The sequence below is a fragment of the Erinaceus europaeus genome, chromosome 8, assembly GCF_950295315.1.
Source record: "Erinaceus europaeus chromosome 8, mEriEur2.1, whole genome shotgun sequence".
Lineage (NCBI taxonomy): Eukaryota > Metazoa > Chordata > Mammalia > Eulipotyphla > Erinaceidae > Erinaceus > Erinaceus europaeus.
This window is the reverse complement of record NC_080169.1, coordinates 82,752,822-82,772,407: the sequence shown is the minus strand read 5'-3', so window position 1 is coordinate 82,772,407 and position 19,586 is coordinate 82,752,822. Positions and strand designations below refer to the sequence as shown.

The 19,586-nt window shown below is 34.8% G+C and overlaps 1 protein-coding gene across 1 annotated transcript in view; it reads left to right on the top strand.

Annotated features, from left to right (window-relative positions):
- Positions 1-9,052: 9,052 nt before the first annotated feature.
- The window catches only part of PPP1R3A (protein phosphatase 1 regulatory subunit 3A), a 45,955-nt gene continuing 35,421 nt past the window's right edge, over positions 9,053-19,586 (top strand). Inside the window, exon 1 of the mRNA XM_007516142.3 lies at positions 9,053-9,863. Within this exon, the coding sequence (XP_007516204.1) occupies positions 9,079-9,863 (785 nt within the window). The 5' untranslated portion in view covers positions 9,053-9,078. The remainder of the gene's footprint in view (positions 9,864-19,586) is intronic.

Sequence of the window (19,586 nt, the reverse complement as noted above, 5' to 3'; positions counted from 1 at the left end):
GGGAGAGAAAGACAGACACCTGCAGACCTGCTTCACTGCCTATGAAACGGCTCCCCAGCAGGTGGAGCAGGGGCTTGAACCAGGATCCTTATGCCAATCCTTGTGCTTTGCACTATGTGCGCTTAACCCACATCTTTACTTTCTATTCACAAATGCTGTAGGGTTTCTGTATTCACATTCACTGACTACAACGCTTAGCACTAATAAACCAATGTTAGTATAGTTGAGATAATTCACTAATAGTGACAATGCTGCTGGCTTTTTTTTTTTTAAATGGATTTCCTGCCCTGCACAATAAATTTAATCTAAAATTCTTTAAATTGTTGCATAAGCATTAAGTATTTATTATTACCCAAACTGTGTCATGCATTGCATAAAGTATACACATACCTTTGAAACTTTGGGAGGAAGTCACATTTAGTGTTGAATTTTTTTATTTTATTAAGTAACCTAAATAACATAGACCCATAAAAAGTAAGTCACCTATACTATAGCACTATTCACTAAACTGATGGATAAAAATACATGGTTTTCTGCATTCATATTGTTTGTAAGATCCTATTATAGTGTTCCACAAACTTAGCCCATAGGTATTTTTTCTTTTTATGTCCTACATTTAAAATCACTAGACACCCCCTAATTATGCTGCACAACAACCTAATTTACATTAGTTTGTGCTTTATTTTGTTTTAGTTTTAGAAGAAATGCAGTACATTGGATTGCTCTACTCAATATCAAAGCACTTAATGAATTCAGCGATTATAAAGAACACCTAGAATAGAATAGAGAGTCAAAATTAAATTCTGGTTAAGCTATCTAACATCACAACTGAACCAACTAGAAAAGGAGCAGCAAAAAGACCCAAAAGTCAATAGGAAGAAGGAAATAGTCATATACAGAGCAGCAATTAATGACATAGAAACCAAACAAACAATCCAAAGATAAATTTAAGTCTAAGAGCTTTTAAAGGATACATAAAATTGACAAACCAATGGCTAGACACACTAAAAGAAAAAGAGAGAAAGCTATGATAAAAAGAATCAGAAGTGAGAGAGATGGAATTACGATGCAAGATGGGAAGATATAAAGAAACATAACTGAATATTATGAACATCTCTATGCAAATAAATTGGACAACCTAAATGAAATGGATATATCTCTAGAATCATACTGTCAAGCTAATTAAAAAGAGAGTAGTTATCTTGAACAGGCAAATAGTTAGTATAGAAATTGAATAAGTAGTCAAAAATCTTTTCTTTGTATCATAAGCTGAAGTTAGGAATTGTGATTTTTTTTTTCTTTTTCCTCAGGAGTGTTTTTGCTCTTTGTGTTTCTTTTGATTTTTTATAGTTCCACGCACATTTTTGGATAAATTGTTGAATTTCCTTGAAATATATAATAGGATTATTATATATTAATAGGAATTGCATTGAATTTATAAATTGCTTTAGGCAGGGCAGCCATTTTAATGATATTTATTTTTCCAATCCATGAACAGGGGATGCTCTTCCATTTCCTGGTGTTATCTTCTATTTATTTTAACAGTGCTTATAATTTTCATTGATAAGACCCTTCATCTCCTTTGTTAGATTTATTAGTAGGTATTTTATCTTTTGGGGGTTGTAATTTGGATTGCTTCCTTCAATTCCTTTTCCTCCAAAACATCTTTTGTGTAAACAAAGCCAGAGATGTATGAATATTGACTTGTATCCTATTACTTTGCTGGATTTATTGATCATTTCCAGTAGTTTTTGACAGACTTTTTGGAATCCTCTCTTTTTTTCTCTCTCTCTCTCTCTCTATGTATATGTATATATATAATATATATATATGTCAGCATAAAACCTGCAATAATTTAACTTTATTCTTTCCAATTTGAATTCCTTTGATGCCTTTTTCTTGCCCATTTGCCATGGTCAGGGCATCTAGCTCTATGAGTAGAAGTGGTGAGAGTAGACATCCTTGCCTTCTTCCTGATTTTAGGGAAAGATCTATCATTTTTTTCCCTGTTGAGTATGATATTAGCCATAGGTTTGTCATATGTAGCATTAATTATGCTGAGAAATTCTTCTACAACTCCCAATTTCTTGGGTGCCTTTATCATCAGTGGGTGTTGGGCCCTATCAAATGTTTTTTCTGCATCAATTGAAAAAAAATCATGTGATTTAATTTTTTTAATATGCTGCATTATATTGATTGACTTGCAGATGTTGAACTATCCCTGTTTCACAGGAATGACTTCCACTTGGTTGATTATTCTTTTAATATGTTGTTGGATTCAACTAGCTAAGATTTTGTTGAGGATCTTTGCATCAGTGTTCATCAAGTATATAAGCCTAAAGTCCCCCCCCCCCTTTATTTTTTTGTAAAGTTCTACTTTGGGGATCTGAGTGACATTAGCCTCATAGAATGTGTTTGGGAGTAGTTTGTCTTCTAGTTTCTGGATTATTTTGAGGAGAAAGGGTATTAGTTCCTTCTTAGATGCTTTATAGAAATCATTACTAGAGCATTCTGGACCTGGGATGAAATTCTCTATCTTTTAGTATTGTGAACTTATCATTGCATTCTGTCCTTGCCTCTAGGGTTGGTCATGAGAAGACTGGACACAAGTTCAATCTTAAGTACTGCTACATAATATACCAGGGAGGAATAGGGATTTGATGCTTCTTACTCTCACTCTTGTTTTATCTTGTTCTCTACCTCTTTCATGAAAAACAATCAATCAAAAAATCTTAAAATATAAAAGTAAAAATTTATGTGGGGGTATATACATATTATTGTATAATATAGAAAATGATGAACTGATAATTTTACTCAGATTTTTTTCAAGATTAGGAGCTACTCTCTTCCCTAATCCAACTTTATAGCCCCTTTCTCTACTCTGACACCAACTTCTCAGACAACATTTTTGTCCAATTGTATGTTAGCCATCAAATTCAAACAAAACTATGATTCATAGTCATGCGTCTGATTGATAGTCATGAGCTGAAAATAAAAGAACAGAACTGGGTTTCCAGTCTTTAGTAAATGATAGAGAAAGCTGCCTAGAATGGTAGAATTGTTATGTAGGCAGCAATGATCCTGGTAGCAAAAATCCTATAGTCTAGTGGCTTCTGGTCAACAGGTAACTCTGATAGGATACAGGAAAAGCTCCGCTCCATTGAATGTCACCCCGCTCCATTGAATGTCTCCTGTATCAAATATCTTTAATCCTTCCTAACCAGTAAATATTCTGTTGCTTCCTTTGCTTCTAAATTCTAGTGATTGCTTTCATCTCTCTCGCAGGAATTGCTGTGGGAAAACTGACCAGGGTCTGTGGGGTGCCTTCAGGCCCAATATTCTCCTTCAGAGGAGTCTGGATCTGGTGGATGGAAAAATCACATATGACTCCACATTTAGATGTGCAAAGTACAAATATTTTATTACAAAGACTTGAGGTAGAATCTGTGCAGACCCACCCTACTAGGGAAAGAGAGAGGCAGGCTGGGAGTATGGACTGACCTGTCAATGCCCATGTTCAGCGGGGAAGCAATTATAGGAGCCAGACCTTCCACCTTCTACATCCCACAAGGACCACCCATACTCCCAGAAGAATAAAGAATAGGAAAGCTATCAGGGAAGGGGATGGGATATGGAGATCTAGTGGTAGGAATTGTGTGGAGTTTCACCTCTCTTATCCTATGGTTTTGTCAATGTTTCCTTTTTATAAGTTAAAAAAAAAAGAATTTGTGTAAAAACAGTATTAATGTGCAAAATAGTGTATGAAATAGACTACAGAAAGGCCATGAAGAGAGTAGCCTCTCCATGCGCTTCCCCTTCTCTTAAATTCCAGATTCTAGTCCCACCTGGAGCCAGCTTCCACTAAGGTTACCTCTTGTTTCTATTGGATTATTGTTTCCAGGTGTGGTTACTTACCTTTATACAGCACCTCCCACAGTATAAAGGTGCTTCCTTTATGATCTCAAAAACCCCTTCTATTATTTCTCTGGTGCTACCTTTAAGTTTTTCTCCATTTGTAGGTGAGGTGTTCAGGCATCAGATTCCGGGCTAGCTTGAGGGTGTTTCTTCCTGGGCATATGCTCTCTGGGTTGGAGAGAACTCTGCCAGAGCCAACCTAGGCTGCTGCCTACTCAGCAATGCGGGAGAGGATCCAGGAACTCGTGGCTGAGCAGGAACACGATATACCATCGTTTATTAATCAGATAGATGGCCTTTTATGTATCTCTTCACTGGAAGTGGCAAGGGGAAAGGAAATGACTAGGAGAGGGGGTGGAGCAAAAAAAGAATGCAAACAATATAGAAAGCTTCCATCTAACCAGTGGGGATTAAACCAATACCCTGCAGGCAGGGCGGGTCTTAGGCAAAACAGTGATTATGTAAATAGACCACAATATCAATGCAGCAGACCTGGTGTAATAAACAACAAGGAACATGTGATGACACAAAACAAAATAGTCACAGAGTCCCGGAAAATTGAGTTTCTAGGCCTCCTGTCCCTAATAGCATGTCAGTAGCTCTAATCTAAGGGGCTCCCAGAATACTGCACTAGTCCCTTGAGGAATTTCTGTTTTAACACCTTATTAAAGATAACACTTGTGAATAAGACCTGGGGTTATCTTTGAGCAAGGTATCTATTTCCTGTTTACTGAAATTCTGAGTAACATTGCCTTCTATGTTAAAGGTATCTTAGAGCATTTTGTCTAACATTAAAAAAATATCAGACTTGAAACTTGAGCTGTAGTTTGTAAAAAATCTGCAGGGTCTGGGCTTAAAACTGCTTTAACTTGGGTCACACACATTGGCAAGCCAGTACACTATGCAACTGAGCTATTTTGCTTGTGTACTGCTTTTTAAAAGTATACTAAAAAAAAAAAAATGTATACCCAAGCATCTGAGAAAGGTATGGTTAAAGTCATGTTAAAATTGAGGTACCAGTGATTATGAAAAAAGTGGGGTGTTGGTCAAGACGTTTGATGTGGAGAAGAAGCTAAGCAATCTGAATTTAGCTGAATAAAACACCAATTCACATTGTAATCAAGTAAGACAGTCTGCATGCCTGGAAACTGGCTTTCCCAGTCTCCACATCTAAAACTCCCCCTCACCCCGATGAACACATGTTAGAAATAATTTAAAAAAAACCTCCTCCTCCTGGGTGGGGCTGACAGCATAATTGTTATGCAAACAAGACTCTCATGCCTGAGGCTCCTAAATCCCAGGTTCAATCCCCTGCACCACCATAAGCCAGAGCTGAGCAGTGCTCTGGTGTTCCTATGTGTGTGTCTCTCTCTGCATCTCTCTCAAAAATAAAATTAATAAAAAATTTAAAAAAAAACCTCCTCCCCTAGTGTCCTGGAGCTTCTAAGTCTCATCTTTACACCTGCAAATAATGAACTCGTTTGCATAAGAACATGGAATGAACTTGCCTAGCCATTGAGACCCAGGAAACGCTTAAAAAGAGGGTGTTTTTTTTTTAAAAGGACACTTGAAGGAGTACATTTGGGATAGAATATCCCCTCCCCCTTATTGTACAATATGTGTTTTTTAAAGTATTCTCTATTTTTTAATAAAACATTTTCCTAGCACAAATGAGGGTATGGGGCTCGTAAGTACATGGGCAGACAAACCCAGAGATGCCTGTATTTTGACTCCATTTCAACATGTCTGAGACTGCTAGTGTTTTTCTGTATACTCCAGAGACACATTTATCTGTGATACTGCATTCATCTGGGGGCAACTCATTAACAGAATAATATAGACAGGGAGTTCATAGAAGAGTAACAAAGTGATAAAAAGCTTTGGAAGATTGACATCTGAGAAGAGATTAAAAAGATGAAATCACTTTGCTTTAGTTAAGTGGTGACTAAGGGAGAATATGTCAACCATCTACAATTATGTGAAGGTTATAAACTCCAAAAGAAAGGCAATGATTACTACAGTCAATGATTTACACAGTCAAGAGTCTGTGTAAAGAGGCAAAGGGAAAAGTTTAGCTCAAATAACAGGACCATTTTCAAATCTACAGCTAGAGCTATTTTATACCTTATAAAACTGTGTTACTTACCTTAACAGTTTTAAAAGCTTAAACTGAAACATTATGATTAGTTACTTAGTAGAATATGTGTGGATTCTCTATAGTCCTATTATTAATATATGCATTGATAAAAATTCATCCCATCTAAGAGATATACATATCTATCTATTGATAAAACAATATTTTTACAAACATACAAATAAATATAATCAGTAGCTCTTATTACCATCGATTTTGTCCCAGACATTTAAGAAGAATTTTTATTTAGTTGTTAACTATATGTAAATAATAAAGAAAACTGGGGCTGGGCAGATAGCATAATACTTAAGCAAAAAAGACTTTTACCACGGAGCTCTAAGTTCTAGGTTCAGTCCTCAGCACCACCATAAGCCAGAGCTCAGCAGTGCTCTGGTCTCCCTTTCTCTTTCTCTTTCTGTATCTTTCCCTCTATACCTCTCTCATTGAAGTAAAAAATTAAATTAACTAAGAAAATTGAGGATTAAACAATTTAATAGTATTCTGAAGGTCATCGAGTTAGTAAATATCAGAGTTAGGATATGAACTCAAAATTATTTTTTAAAAAATATTTATTCCCTTTTGTTGTCCTTTTTTATTATTGTAGTTATTATTGTAGTTGTCGTTGTTGGATAGGACAGAGATAAATGGAGATAGGAGGGGAAGACAGAGAGAGGGAGAGAAAGATAGATACCTGAAGACCTGCCTCACCGCTTGTGAAGCGATGCATCTGCAGGTGGGGAGCCGGGGGCTTGAACCTGGGTCCTTTCGGCAGTCCTTGCGCTTTGCTCCACCTGTGCTTAACCCGCAGTGCTACTCCCCAACTCCCATGAACTCAAAATTCTATGTCATCATAGCTCCCCTTATAAAGCTTATAAAGTTAAATTATTCTAGGTCATTACTTCTTTTCTTATTTATTTATTTAAATATCCAGTATGAATTTTTAAGATAAAAATAGATGTCTTCAGAAGTTTTCTATGAATATCTGTGCACTTATTTCACTTACTCATTTATCAAGATTAACATCCCATATTACATCTAAGTTATCCTTTTTAGTAACCATAAAACACTATTGCATGAATATTACTTTATCTATTTCCTTGCTGGTGGATATTTATTTTCTAAAAAAATTTCCAAGACTTTTGCCTTGAACATATGTCAACAATTGTCTTTACATGTTAGATAAAAATACAAACAGTAAATTTATAATTTTATGTTTATAAACCATTTATGGTTCAAATATATATATATATATATTGTTACTAATGTGTTTTTACCTGATTTCCACCCCCAAGATAGGTTTTATAATAACAAAAAAAAAAAAAAACACCAAATAACTTATGAGTATAAATAAGCTGTTTAGCCTTGTGCACAACCCACATTAGAAACTGAACTTCATCTCATTGAAGGAAGCTTCATTGCTATGGCCTTTCTTTCTCTCTCTCTCTCTCTCCCTTTCTCTGTTTCTCTACATTTTTCTTTTTTGTCTTCCAGTATTTTAAAATGTCATCCTGGAGCAATGAAACTCTGATCATTACAAAATAAATAAAATATTTTTTAATGCTCACAAGATACTACATTATTCTGTGAGTATACAAATAACCATTTCAAAAGATGAACATTTTATTTCTGTTAAACACTGTATTGCTAGGTCAGACATTTGCCCACTTATATTTTCAAATCAGTAACTCACTTCTTATATCTAAGAAAGCTTATTTTTACTAGTTCTTCATTCTAGACTTTGATGTAGACTAAATCTTAAGCATCATTATAACCCTGCATGTTTATATTCTACTTAATCTCTGTGCTTTAGCTCAAATGCTGTTTTCTCATTTAACTTATGTTTCTTCCTTTCAATCCCTGGAACCCATTCACCATTTCTACCTCTTTCTCCCTCCCTTCTACCCTTCTTCTTATCATCATTGTCAGAGCATCAGCATTCCAGGCTGAATTTTTCAGACAAAAGAGAGATATAGAGACAGAGAGATGCAGGGAAAGACACCACAACACCAGAGATTCCTACAATGCAGTGGGGCTCCAGCTGGCTAGAACTTGGTATTCATGCGTGACAAGGCAAACACATTATCCTGTTGAACTATTTTGTCAATCCTATATAAAATTGTCTTAACTCACTTAATTCTTAATTCACTGATAATTGATTTCAGTCCTTGAAGACTGGCAGTAGCCAAAATTATGAGGCTCTTCCCTGCTCTATAACCATTCTTATCCTTTTCAGTCTGTTGTTGCCTGCTTTAGTGGATTGATTTAGCACAAACTACACTTCCAGTAAGAGGATACCAATATTATTTTATTTCAAAATAAAAACTCAAAATCTGAAGTTTTTCAAGTTTTCACTTTTTTTTTCTTTTTCTTTTTCTGCCTCCAGGGTTATTGCTGGGGCTGCATGCCTGCGCTACAAATCCATTGCTCCTGAAGGCATTTTCTCCATTTTGTTGTTGTTGTTATTGCTGTTGTTGTTGTTGGATAGGACAGAGAGAAATTGAGAGAGAAGGGGAAGAGAGAGAGAGAGAGAGAGAGAGAAAATGTCTATCTGCAGCTCTGCTTCACCACCTGTGAAGCGACCCCCCTGCAGGTGAGGTGCTGGGATCCTTGAGCCGGTCCCGTCCTTGCATTCCACGCCATGAGTGCTTAACCCTCTGCCTATTGCCCGGCCCCCAACTTATCACTTTTTAATGTTACTTGGGTAAAATAATATTTTTATTCTCTTTTCAATTTTACGACACAGCAAAAATGTTTTCAAAATATCCCTTTGAAACTCAGCTCATAAACATATGCAATTTACAAAAATTCAGTAGTAAATCTGAAACACTGGTGAGAGTGACATGAGTGCTATCATGTTAAAGTCCTTTGGAGACAAGTTAGCATAGTTTACACACCACCAGGTCTATTTATAGAGCTGACTCCTTTTGGCAATGTCAACTGTAACATTACACTTATTTTAAACCTCAGCATCTCAAATGTCAGCTTCTACTAGTTGTACAGTTCTCCTTTATTTGATATCAGAGAGCCCAATGGAGTCTGCTGAAGAACCTAGTCAGACTAGCAAAGATAATTTTTTAGAAGTTCCTAATTCATCTGATTCTCTTTATGAGGATGAAGAAGTTAAAGCTGCCTTCAAACTTGGTTTCTCCCCCCAACCAAGTAGACGGGGTTCTGATTCTTTTGAAGATATGTATCTGGACACTCCACCTTCAGGTACAAGAAGAGTTTCATTTGCTGATACCTTTGGATTTAATCTTGTGTCTGTCAAAGAATTTGATTGCTGGGAATTACCAAGTGTATCAACAAATTTCGACTTAAGGAATGATATTTTCCACACAGAATATTTTTTATCACCATTATTTGATTTGCCTTCCTCAAGAGAAGATCTTATGCAACATCTTCAAGTACAAAAGGCAGTATTGGAGTCTACTGAGTATTTGCCTGGGTCTACATGTATGAAGGGTATTATTCGAGTGTTGAATATTTCTTTTGAGAAGTTAGTATATGTAAGAATGTCCTTAGACGATTGGCAGACACATTATGACATTTTAGCAGAATATGTTCCAAATTCATGTGATGGAGAAACTGACCAGTTCTCCTTTAAGATTTCATTAGTTCCTCCTTATCAAAAAGATGGCAGTAAAGTTGAGTTTTGTATTCGTTATGAGACTTCTGTTGGTACATTTTGGTCAAATAATAACGGCGCAAATTATATACTGGTTTGCCAAAAGAAAGAACAAGATCTGGAACCTATAAAGCCCCGGGAAGAAGTTCTTAGTAGACAAATAAAAGGTTGTTTAAAGGTAAAATCAAGGTGAGACTATATCTTAAATTTTTTACTGTTTATAATTTTTATTTTTTAAAAATGTCAGTCTTTTTATATCTTAAAAAATAATCATTTTATTTAAAAGTATACTGCTTTTAAGGTTTCAAGCAAGGTTCTAGCTTTTTTTTTTTTTAATAATAGAAGCACTATTCAAATGGGAACATTGTGTTATCTCTCCTCTGAATGTAAGAAAATCTATCAATATAATGTACTGCAATACAATGTGTAGCTTGGTTAATGCAAGTACTGGACACATTGCTTAGTATATAAGTTGCTTGAGATAAAATAATGGAATTTAGATTCCTAATACAAAATTATTTTTTCATTTCAAGTACATTTCATTCTAGTGATTTTTAAGTGTCTTTGCTGTACTCAAAATATGTCCTATCAACTTAAGACTGTGTTTAAGTATTTCGGTGATTCAAGGAAATTTTCAAAACTAAAATAAACATCCTGATGATCGGTTGAACCATACAAGGATGTATGGAGGGATATACAACAACTTAAATCATAAGAGCTATCACTTTAATGATAAATTAAGAGAAATAAACAAGTATATTATAATTATAACTGAGTGTAACTTATGGAACATAAAGTAGTATAGTTGGTAAAAGTGCAGAAATTTAAAAATTAAAAAGTACAGAAATTTAAAAATGACTCAAATAGAAATAAATGTATTCTACTTTATAGATTTGGGATAGGAGCTTTCATTAGTAATCTTGTTCTGTTGCTAATAGGAAAAAAAAAAACAAACCCTGGAAGTTAGCTTTCACTATTGCAGAATTGACTAGTTTTTGTGAGACTATTTGTAAATTATGTCAGCTAAAGTCAAATAAAAATGTATCAACTTTTAATTAATTACAAAAATAATATAATAATAAATCTATAGGGGCAAAACTTGTAATTTCATGTTTATAAAACTTCGCATTAATATATTAGCTATACAGACAAAATAAATTCAACACTTTTACAAACTTATTTTCATATATACAGGTGTACATAATATACTTTACAAATGAGATCACTGTCAGTGAATCTATTGAAAATGTTGCAGCTTGCTCTACATATTGGAAAATAGCAAATTTTTGAAAAGCCACAGACTTATTGTCTTTCTGAAAGACCAGAATAGTAGCAACATTTAACTTAGTTACTTTTTCTAAAATTGAAAGGTAAAACATGAAAATGGCAAAGGGTTCATTTATATATGCACAGTGTAAATCAATCAACATTGCCTTAAAAAAAATACAAGATATACCCACTGAATTGTGTATATATGTATATAGAATTCTTCAGATAGACCAATCTTGATATAAAGGGCAAAATAAACAAATGATAGGCTTAATCTTGTAATGAAGTCATGGCATTGGAAATTCTCCTAGTCTAAGATACAGAATATATATATACATATATATATACATATATATATATATATATATGTATATATATTCATTTGCATGAGCCCAATATTTAATGTTCTGAATGCAAAGGACTCCATTCAAGTTTAATATTGCTTTGGAGAAAAATCTGAGAAGAACTAAACCACAAAATGGTCTAAGGGGCTGTAAAGCTTCTTAATGAGTTATAAGAATGGAAAAACTTTCTCCTTCAAAACCACAAATACATTTGCTGCACTTCTATAACTTAAAAATGACCAACATAATTCAAACTGCATTTGAAAAAGCATTTACCTCTGCAAGAGACTTTTTGTGCTAAGTTTCAGTTTAATGTGAATTTTTACATCTGATTTATATACCACTCAAAATGGAGTGTATAAAGGAAATCTTGACAGATCCTTAGAACAGCATGGGCCATGATAGAATATTTATACAGCTTTCTCATGAAATAATTTACATGCAATGGGATTTCAAACATTCCTAAAACTTATACTAGAGAACATTATCAAATTTCTAAGTGAATATTGAAGTTGGAATTCATTGTGAATAATTTGGTTAAGGAAAAATACCTTATTACCATTAATTTTTACAAAATGTACACTTCAGTGAATAAAAATGAAATAATTCTTATTTGATAAAAAATAAAGTTTCAAATAAATCTTTCTACTCCTAAGTGTTGCAGAATCTAAATGCTTTTTCCTTGAGCATTTCCACATTTGCTCTGCAGCTTAAATTACAAGTTACTTCTCGGGGAGTCGGGCTGTAGCACAGCGGGTTAAGCACAGGTGGCGCAAAGCACAAGGACTGGCTTAAGGATCCCGGTTCGAACCCCGGCTCCCCACCTGCAGGGGAGTCGCTTCACAGGCAGTGAAGCAGGTCTGCAGGTGTCTATCTTTCTCTCCTCCTCTCTGTCTTCCCCTCCTCTCTCCATTTCTCTCTGTCCTATCCAACAACGACAACAACAATAATAACTACAACAATGAAACAAGGGCAACAAAAGGGAATAAATAAATAAAATAAATATTAAAAAAGAAAAATTGGTTTGACATTTAATGTTAAAATATTAAAAAAAAGAAGTTACTTCTCTCAAAAGATAAACTTGAAAAAGTGAATGTGTTTTATATATATTTATATGGTTGATATTAGTGTATCATCAAAGCAAGAGCTAAAGTAAATACAAACTTGTCTTAGAGAGTAACATCCAGCTTAAATAACTCTTAAATCTAAAGTTAATTTGCTATCAGGCTGCAGACTCTCTTTTTTTCAAACATTTTATTTTAATGATAGAAAGGAGAGGAGAGGAGAAGAGAAGAGAAGAGGAGAGAGAGAGAGAGAGAGAGAGAGAGAGAGAGAGATATGACTTACTCTGATTTATGCTGGTCATGGGAATTGAACCTAGGACCTTGGAGCCTCAGGTATATGACCAAAATGCTATCTCCCTACTAGCCCCGTAAGAGATTCTATCTTCTAAAGCCAACAATAATACCTTTGATAAGTACCAAATGAATCTTGGGAACACATTTAGTGAGAGAGGATGCCTGTTACATCAGTTATTCCAGTCACTGTGTTTTCTCTATGAGATGCTTTTCAGGTCAGTTTGCAAATCCCCACATCAATATGGTTGTCTATTTTCTTTGATGCTTGTTAATCTATCTACTTTGAGCAGAAAGGAACACCTAAGTGGAGTGGAAATTAGAGCCTGTAACTCAAAGGCATGTGACTGAGAGTAACCCAAAGGTATTTAATTGCACTGAAAGGCATGCATCATGAGATACTTGGTAAATGTCACCACATATGTGGCACCTGGGTATATGCTAGCAAAGAGACAAAACAGATTTCCATAATACATATCACCCAGGGCTTTCTTTAATAATAAATGACCAAAATATATGTAACACTAGTATAAATTCTATTAAATGTGCACAAATAAGTCTGAATTGCATGCAGAAACAGTACAGCTGTTCAAAGTTAAAATCATGATCTTAAAGAGTTAAATATATCTGAATTTGAGTTCAAACCCTACCACATACTCTGTGATAATCTGCAAAATTAAACTAGGTGGCCTCATCTATCAACTGAGAAATATATAATATTACTCTTTTTCAAGGCTTGTTTGAAATTTCCATAAGGGAATACATAAAACTATTAGTACAAAACTTGCCATATACCAAGTTATCAGTAAAGGCTAATTGCTGCAAAAAGATAATATGGATTCTACTTGTAGGTGAATTTGAAAAGGCCTTGAAAGTCTTTAAAACTTCCCTAAAACTCCATCCCCTTCTAGCTTTCGGGTCCCCCACTAATTTTTCAGTTTGGAGAGTCCTCTTTTGTAGAATTAAATCGACATGCAAATCTAATTGAACTGTGAATTTTCTCCAGCTGTGTCTCTTCTATCTAGAACATCTTAAAACGGGGAGAGGTTTTAATGGCTATTAAAATCCCCATATGTAATATATGTAAAATGGTAGACCAGATAGGTAAGGGTTAGAAAAAAGGTATTATCTTGGTGTTGATCAGTCTTATGCATTAATGTCATTAAAATATATGCTTAATAGCTATGTAGCCATGGATATATTATTTTACTTCTTAAAACATCCACTTAATATCTGTAAGGTAGGAATAATAGTATCCATTGTTGTGATTCTTAAATTCATGTAAAATAAGATTATTTTTAAAGTTTCTAGTAGAGTGTTACATATATATGAGATAATTATCAATAGTCAAATGCCATTGCCATCATTAGCAAATCCTGTTCATCTAATTTCTTGATTCTTGGACTTGTTCTATTTCTCCAGACATCACAAGTTTCTTTGTTCAAGTTCCAGGACTCATTTGTCACTTGTTTATTAAAGGGTCTCTGTGTATGTCAAGTACATGTTGATAGGCAACAGTACCCAGAGGAGAACAGTTTGAAATATGACCTTGTAAAGATAAAGAGAGATCCCAAAGGGAGAGCATCACAAGAGTTCATAGCCAAGAAAGAAAGAGATAGTACACCAAAATTAAGTTCAGTTTGTTTGGGTATGTAATATAAGCCATGAATGAAAAATTAATAACAGCTAGTTAAGCTATAGACTATATCTATTTTCTAGAATATACAATTTATAACTGATTTAGTATACTGGCAAGGGGAGTGAACTTTCAGCATCCCTTCACTCCACCAGTTCCTACCAGCTGTGAAATATATATTCCCAATAGTTGGGCATACAGACTGACTTCATCTGTTATTTTTTATTTTTTTAAGTGAAGCCAATTTATTATTTTATGTAAAGAAACACCACCATAGAGGTGTTGGATGGTTTTTATAACTTGGCCAGAATAATTCAAATAAATTCTGAAAGACTTTAATGCTAAAGGAGAAAACTGATCAGTTTTCATTACTATAACTGAGGAACAAAAACAAACGCACTCAACAATATGAAATAGAGAAATACTAAATGAGGATTTTTTGAGAAAATAAGAAATTATCTTTAGAATTGTTACTGTGTGGCCAAAAAAAAAAAAAAAAAAACACTGGAAAATGAGCCATAAGGATATGGCCACATTGCACATTCCAGCCATAGTCACTGGGTTGTGAGACTTTCTTCATTTATATTTGCAGTACAATCTGGGATCCTGGAAATAGTCCAAAGAGGTGTAAATAGTCTCATGAGGCCTTTAGGCTTTAATGCATTTCATAACTTGTTTTGAGCCCACACTGATTGCAGAAACCCAGCTCTGTTTAAGAGAGGCACCTCTGGCAAGGCCGTATGGAAACATAAAACACACCTGCACAGGACCTGTCAAGAGGATTGTTTGGAAACTGCCAGTTGGTTGACAGCAAGGAGCCAACAAGCTTAGAATTTCCTTAGAGATCTATCAGGATTTTGTGGCTTCTTGGTGTTATGGAAATCAGTGCTCCTATAAGCCTAGAATTCTTTTACTTCTCTAACTTAGGTGAAAGAAGAGGCACAAGAGGTAGTCGTCATAGTGAGTTTCTCACAAACTTCAGTTGAAGGAAATCATTATGGATGTCATGCCTCCTATGGATCCTGTGGGATCTCTGAGCTTACCTGCTCCACTCCAAGTCCATCTGCAGTTTTTAAAACCCAAGAGACCTAGAACTTTGAGCTGAGAGGGCTCCAGACAAATACATGTTTGGGGACTGAAACAATTCAGTTTTTCACCTTCTTACAATATGGCTAAGCTTTACTTTTCCCCTTGTTCCAAAATTTTACCCCAGAAGGAATAATGTAAGAGAAGTGACCCTGAGCACACCCTCCAGGGAGGTATACTAGCCCATTGCCCTTCCAGATTTATCACCCATATGCTGACATCACACTTTCAAACTATATGCACATATGTAGAATGTCCCCTTAAATGCAGGAACCTTTAAGGTGGTAGGGACTTGCTCTATTTTGTACCAGATTAAAGTTCAGTGTACAAAGGGCTTTGAGGGTACTGAGGCATTGGAGATGGGTACTTTTAGAACAAATAGCACCATGGTCTTAAAGGTGTATCTAAGTACAGAGTTTGTAGTAAGGACCCTGAAGAGGTATGAGGATTCTTTGGAGCTTGAGTAGGTGGATTCCAAAAATAGTGAGGCGGGATGGAAATGTACACTTTTTTTTAAAGGTAAAGTAGATTTTTTAAAAAATTTTTAAAATATTTATTTATTTTCCCTTTTGTTGTCCTTGTTGTAGTTATTATTGTTGTTGTTATTGATATTGTCATTGTTAGGACAGAGAGAAATGGAAAGAGGAGGGGAAGACAGAGAGGGGGGGAGAAAGCTAGATACCTCCAGACCTGCTTCACCGCCTATGAAGCGATTCCCCTGCAGGTGGGGAGCTGGGGGCTCAAACCGGGATCCTTACTCTAGTCCTTGCGCTTCAGGCCATGTGTGCTTAACCCGCTGCGCTACCACCCAACTCCCATATGGTTTTTAATTCCAAATATTAACTGTGATCTTTTTGAAATTGTTTTGTATAGTCATTTTTATCCAGGTATAAACCAAGGATAATTCGAAACAGCCAAGGTTGCTATAAGAAGTCCATAAGATAATATACAAGCATCAATCTCAGTTGTTGGAATTGAGTACTCAAAGTGGTAATTGTGATAAATTCTACATTTAGAAATTGTTCGTGGACTGGAAGGATAGTTCACCTAGTAGGGCACGTACCTGCCCATGTGCGTCGCCCAGGCTCAAGTTCCAGAACCACATGACATCAGAGGAATATCTGTTGGGGTATTATTCCCCCACCCTGTTCTCTACATATGGATAAGAAAAGCACTTGGAGCAGTTAAATCAGATGTGAATGAAAATCTGATTCTACAAAATAAATAGTTTCTTAAGAAAAAAAAAACTTGTATATTAATAGTGCTATCCCATTCCCAACACACTGCAAGAGAGCAAAAAAGACAAACATTTTTCTTAAAACAAACACACACACACACACACACACACACACACACACACACACACCAAAATGCCATGGATAGCAAAGCAGACCTTTGTTTTAATTTTCTTTCTCTTCTCTGTTTCTCATTCTTAATTTTTAAAAAATTGCTGTGTTTCAGACAGTCATAAATCTCATAGATTGTGATAAATTTTAGTTCATCAGTAATATATAAACTGAAGTTGGACACACTACTGACATTTTACAATATTTCCTTTTGATCATTAGCCTTTACAATAATTTCATAACTTTAGAAGAATTAATCATCAAAAACTATAATATAATTATAAATTTTAAAAATGTGAACCTTTAAGTAATAAAAATGTACAGATTTAAAAACAATATTTATCCATGGAAGAAAAATTGCAATGTTTACATATAATATTAAGTAGATATCTAGAACTATATGTTTAGTGTAAAAATTATTATTGTTTGAAATGTTAATGAAGCACTTAGTTTCAGAATATTTTCTACTGAATTATATTGTAGAAGAGACCATTTAATTCGATACTTTATTTTTAGACAGATTGATTCTTTAAAGTAACCAAGCCAAGTGCTTATTTTATTTTTTAAAATTTTCTTAGTGATTTCATAATAGTTTACAAGATTATTAGAGTATATTTCCATACTGTACCCACCACCACAGTTCTTTGCCCTCCCTTTTCCCTCCTGAGTTCTCCCTGTCTCTCCTCAAGGATAACCATCATAATTTTCATTAAATCTTTGCAACATCTTTTTAACAAGCTTATGTGTTTCAGTTCTTTATATTGCACATATGGGGGATACCGTATAGTAGTTGCCTTTCAGAGAAATGCTGGTCATTTGGTAACATAAACTATAACAACAAAAGTCCTTGACACATACCACATTAAAGAAATTCAAGATATATATATGATAAGAAGTATGAGGAAAACAAAAAAAATATTAACAAATACTAGAGAGAAAATAACATTTAAAAAGACAGAGGAATATATGTATGTAAATGTGTTTTACATAAAAGTACTATATATAATTTATATACAAATGTACTATATATATATATACATACATACATCTAAGAAAGTCATTTTAGTCTTGTCTTACCATTCTGTTTGTGAACATCTATTTTTCCTCCTGTTTATAATGTAAATTTCTCATGTTTCTATGATGTATATTTCTAACTCTGTTTTACTGTGGTATCACCTGGTTGAGAGTTGAATGTCACTTGTTTCTTTCTGTGTGGCATTCCATTTAGTCACTCTTGCAAGGCAGGTCTGGTAATAGCAAACTGCTTTTGTTTTTGTATGTCTGTTACTACTTTGATTATTCCTTCATATTTGAATAGTCTTGTAGGGCAAAGTATGCATGATTTGTAGTTATTATTTTTTAAAATCTTGAATATACCACTCCACTCTCTGCTGACCTTTGTGGTCCTTGCAGAAAAATTTGATGCAAGTTTAATTATACTTCCTTTTAGAAGTCCTTTTCTTTTCTCTGGCAGCTTATAAATTTCTTCCTCTGTTCCTGACTTGTGATAGTTAAACAATGATGTCTTTTGGTGTAGGTTTATTTGGGATTAGGATTTTGGAAGCTCTTCTACTTCCTGAACATCTATCTACATTCTGACCATATGCCAGATTTGTAAAAATTTCTCTCAGTATGGTTTCTGCTTCCTGTTTTCACTCCTTTCCTTCTGAGACACCTATAATTCTGATATTTTCTTCAGTCTCTTGAAAAGTTGCCTCACGTTTCTTAAACATTTTTTTCTCCTAATTTGAACTCAAAGAGTGTGACCATTTTGTCTTCTCTTTCAGATGTTTTCTCTTCTACATAGGTAAATTGACTTCCTTAACTTGCTATTTGAGACTGGAATGTTTCTTATTGCTTCAAGTTTCCTGACAATCTATTTCCCAAGTTTTTTTCTTTGGTAGCTCTTTTGGATTTACATCATTAAATTTCTGATCTTCATCTTGGTTTTGCACAGCCATCATTCTCCTAGTTTTACTCATCTGTTTTGGTTTCTGTTGTTGACTACAGGTAGTGCTTGGTTCTACTTTATATATGAGTTGCTGAGGGAAGAGAGGAATTTTGAAGAAGTGATATAATATTATGACACCTACTGTCCCTTGAAACAGAACCCTAGTCTGTGGGTTGGGGGTAGGAGAAGGAGAAATGGGGGGGGGGGGGTCCTCCTTATCTTCCTGAACTGATTCCTAAAAGTCAGAACTCTGTTGTGAGATCAAAGTCGCGTTTCTTGCCTTCAGGTCAATCTGATTCCATTGGCCAGGTTCTCTATAGCAGCTAGAACATTTTAGAGTTGTTTTTTTTTTTTTTTAATTTTTTACGTATAAAGTGGAAACACTGACATGGATACCCTCCTTTCCTAATTCTTGTTACATTTTAGAGTTTTATAGGCTTCCCTGATGTCATAAGGTACAGTGTTCTAAGTACCCTGGTTCCAATTAATGGTTTCCTGGGGTTTGCTCAGGAGCCACCGGCCTCTACAATTAACAGCAGCCCTGAGCTGTTTTTATAAACCACTTGGTCCCTGAGTAGTTCTTTGTAGGCCTCTAAATCTGCTACTTGGATTTGAGGTAACTGCAAATATGTTGCCCACCAGCAATGCAGTGCCATGTTTCTGCTTGAATTTTTCTCTCCTGCTCTTCCTGTTCCTGTTGTCCACACACAGTCAGCAATCTTTTCTTTTTCAGAAGTCCCAACTGTTCTCTGATGAAATCTGATGAGTCATTTTGTTGTAAGATTTGTTTTCTGAAAAGGATCAAACTTTCTGTGACCAAGTTACCCATAGCTCTGCCCTAGAAGTGTTACATACATTAAGTTTTTGTTTGTTTCTGAGTAACATTATAGGCAGCAATGCATCCTATTAGGAAATTATTTTGTGG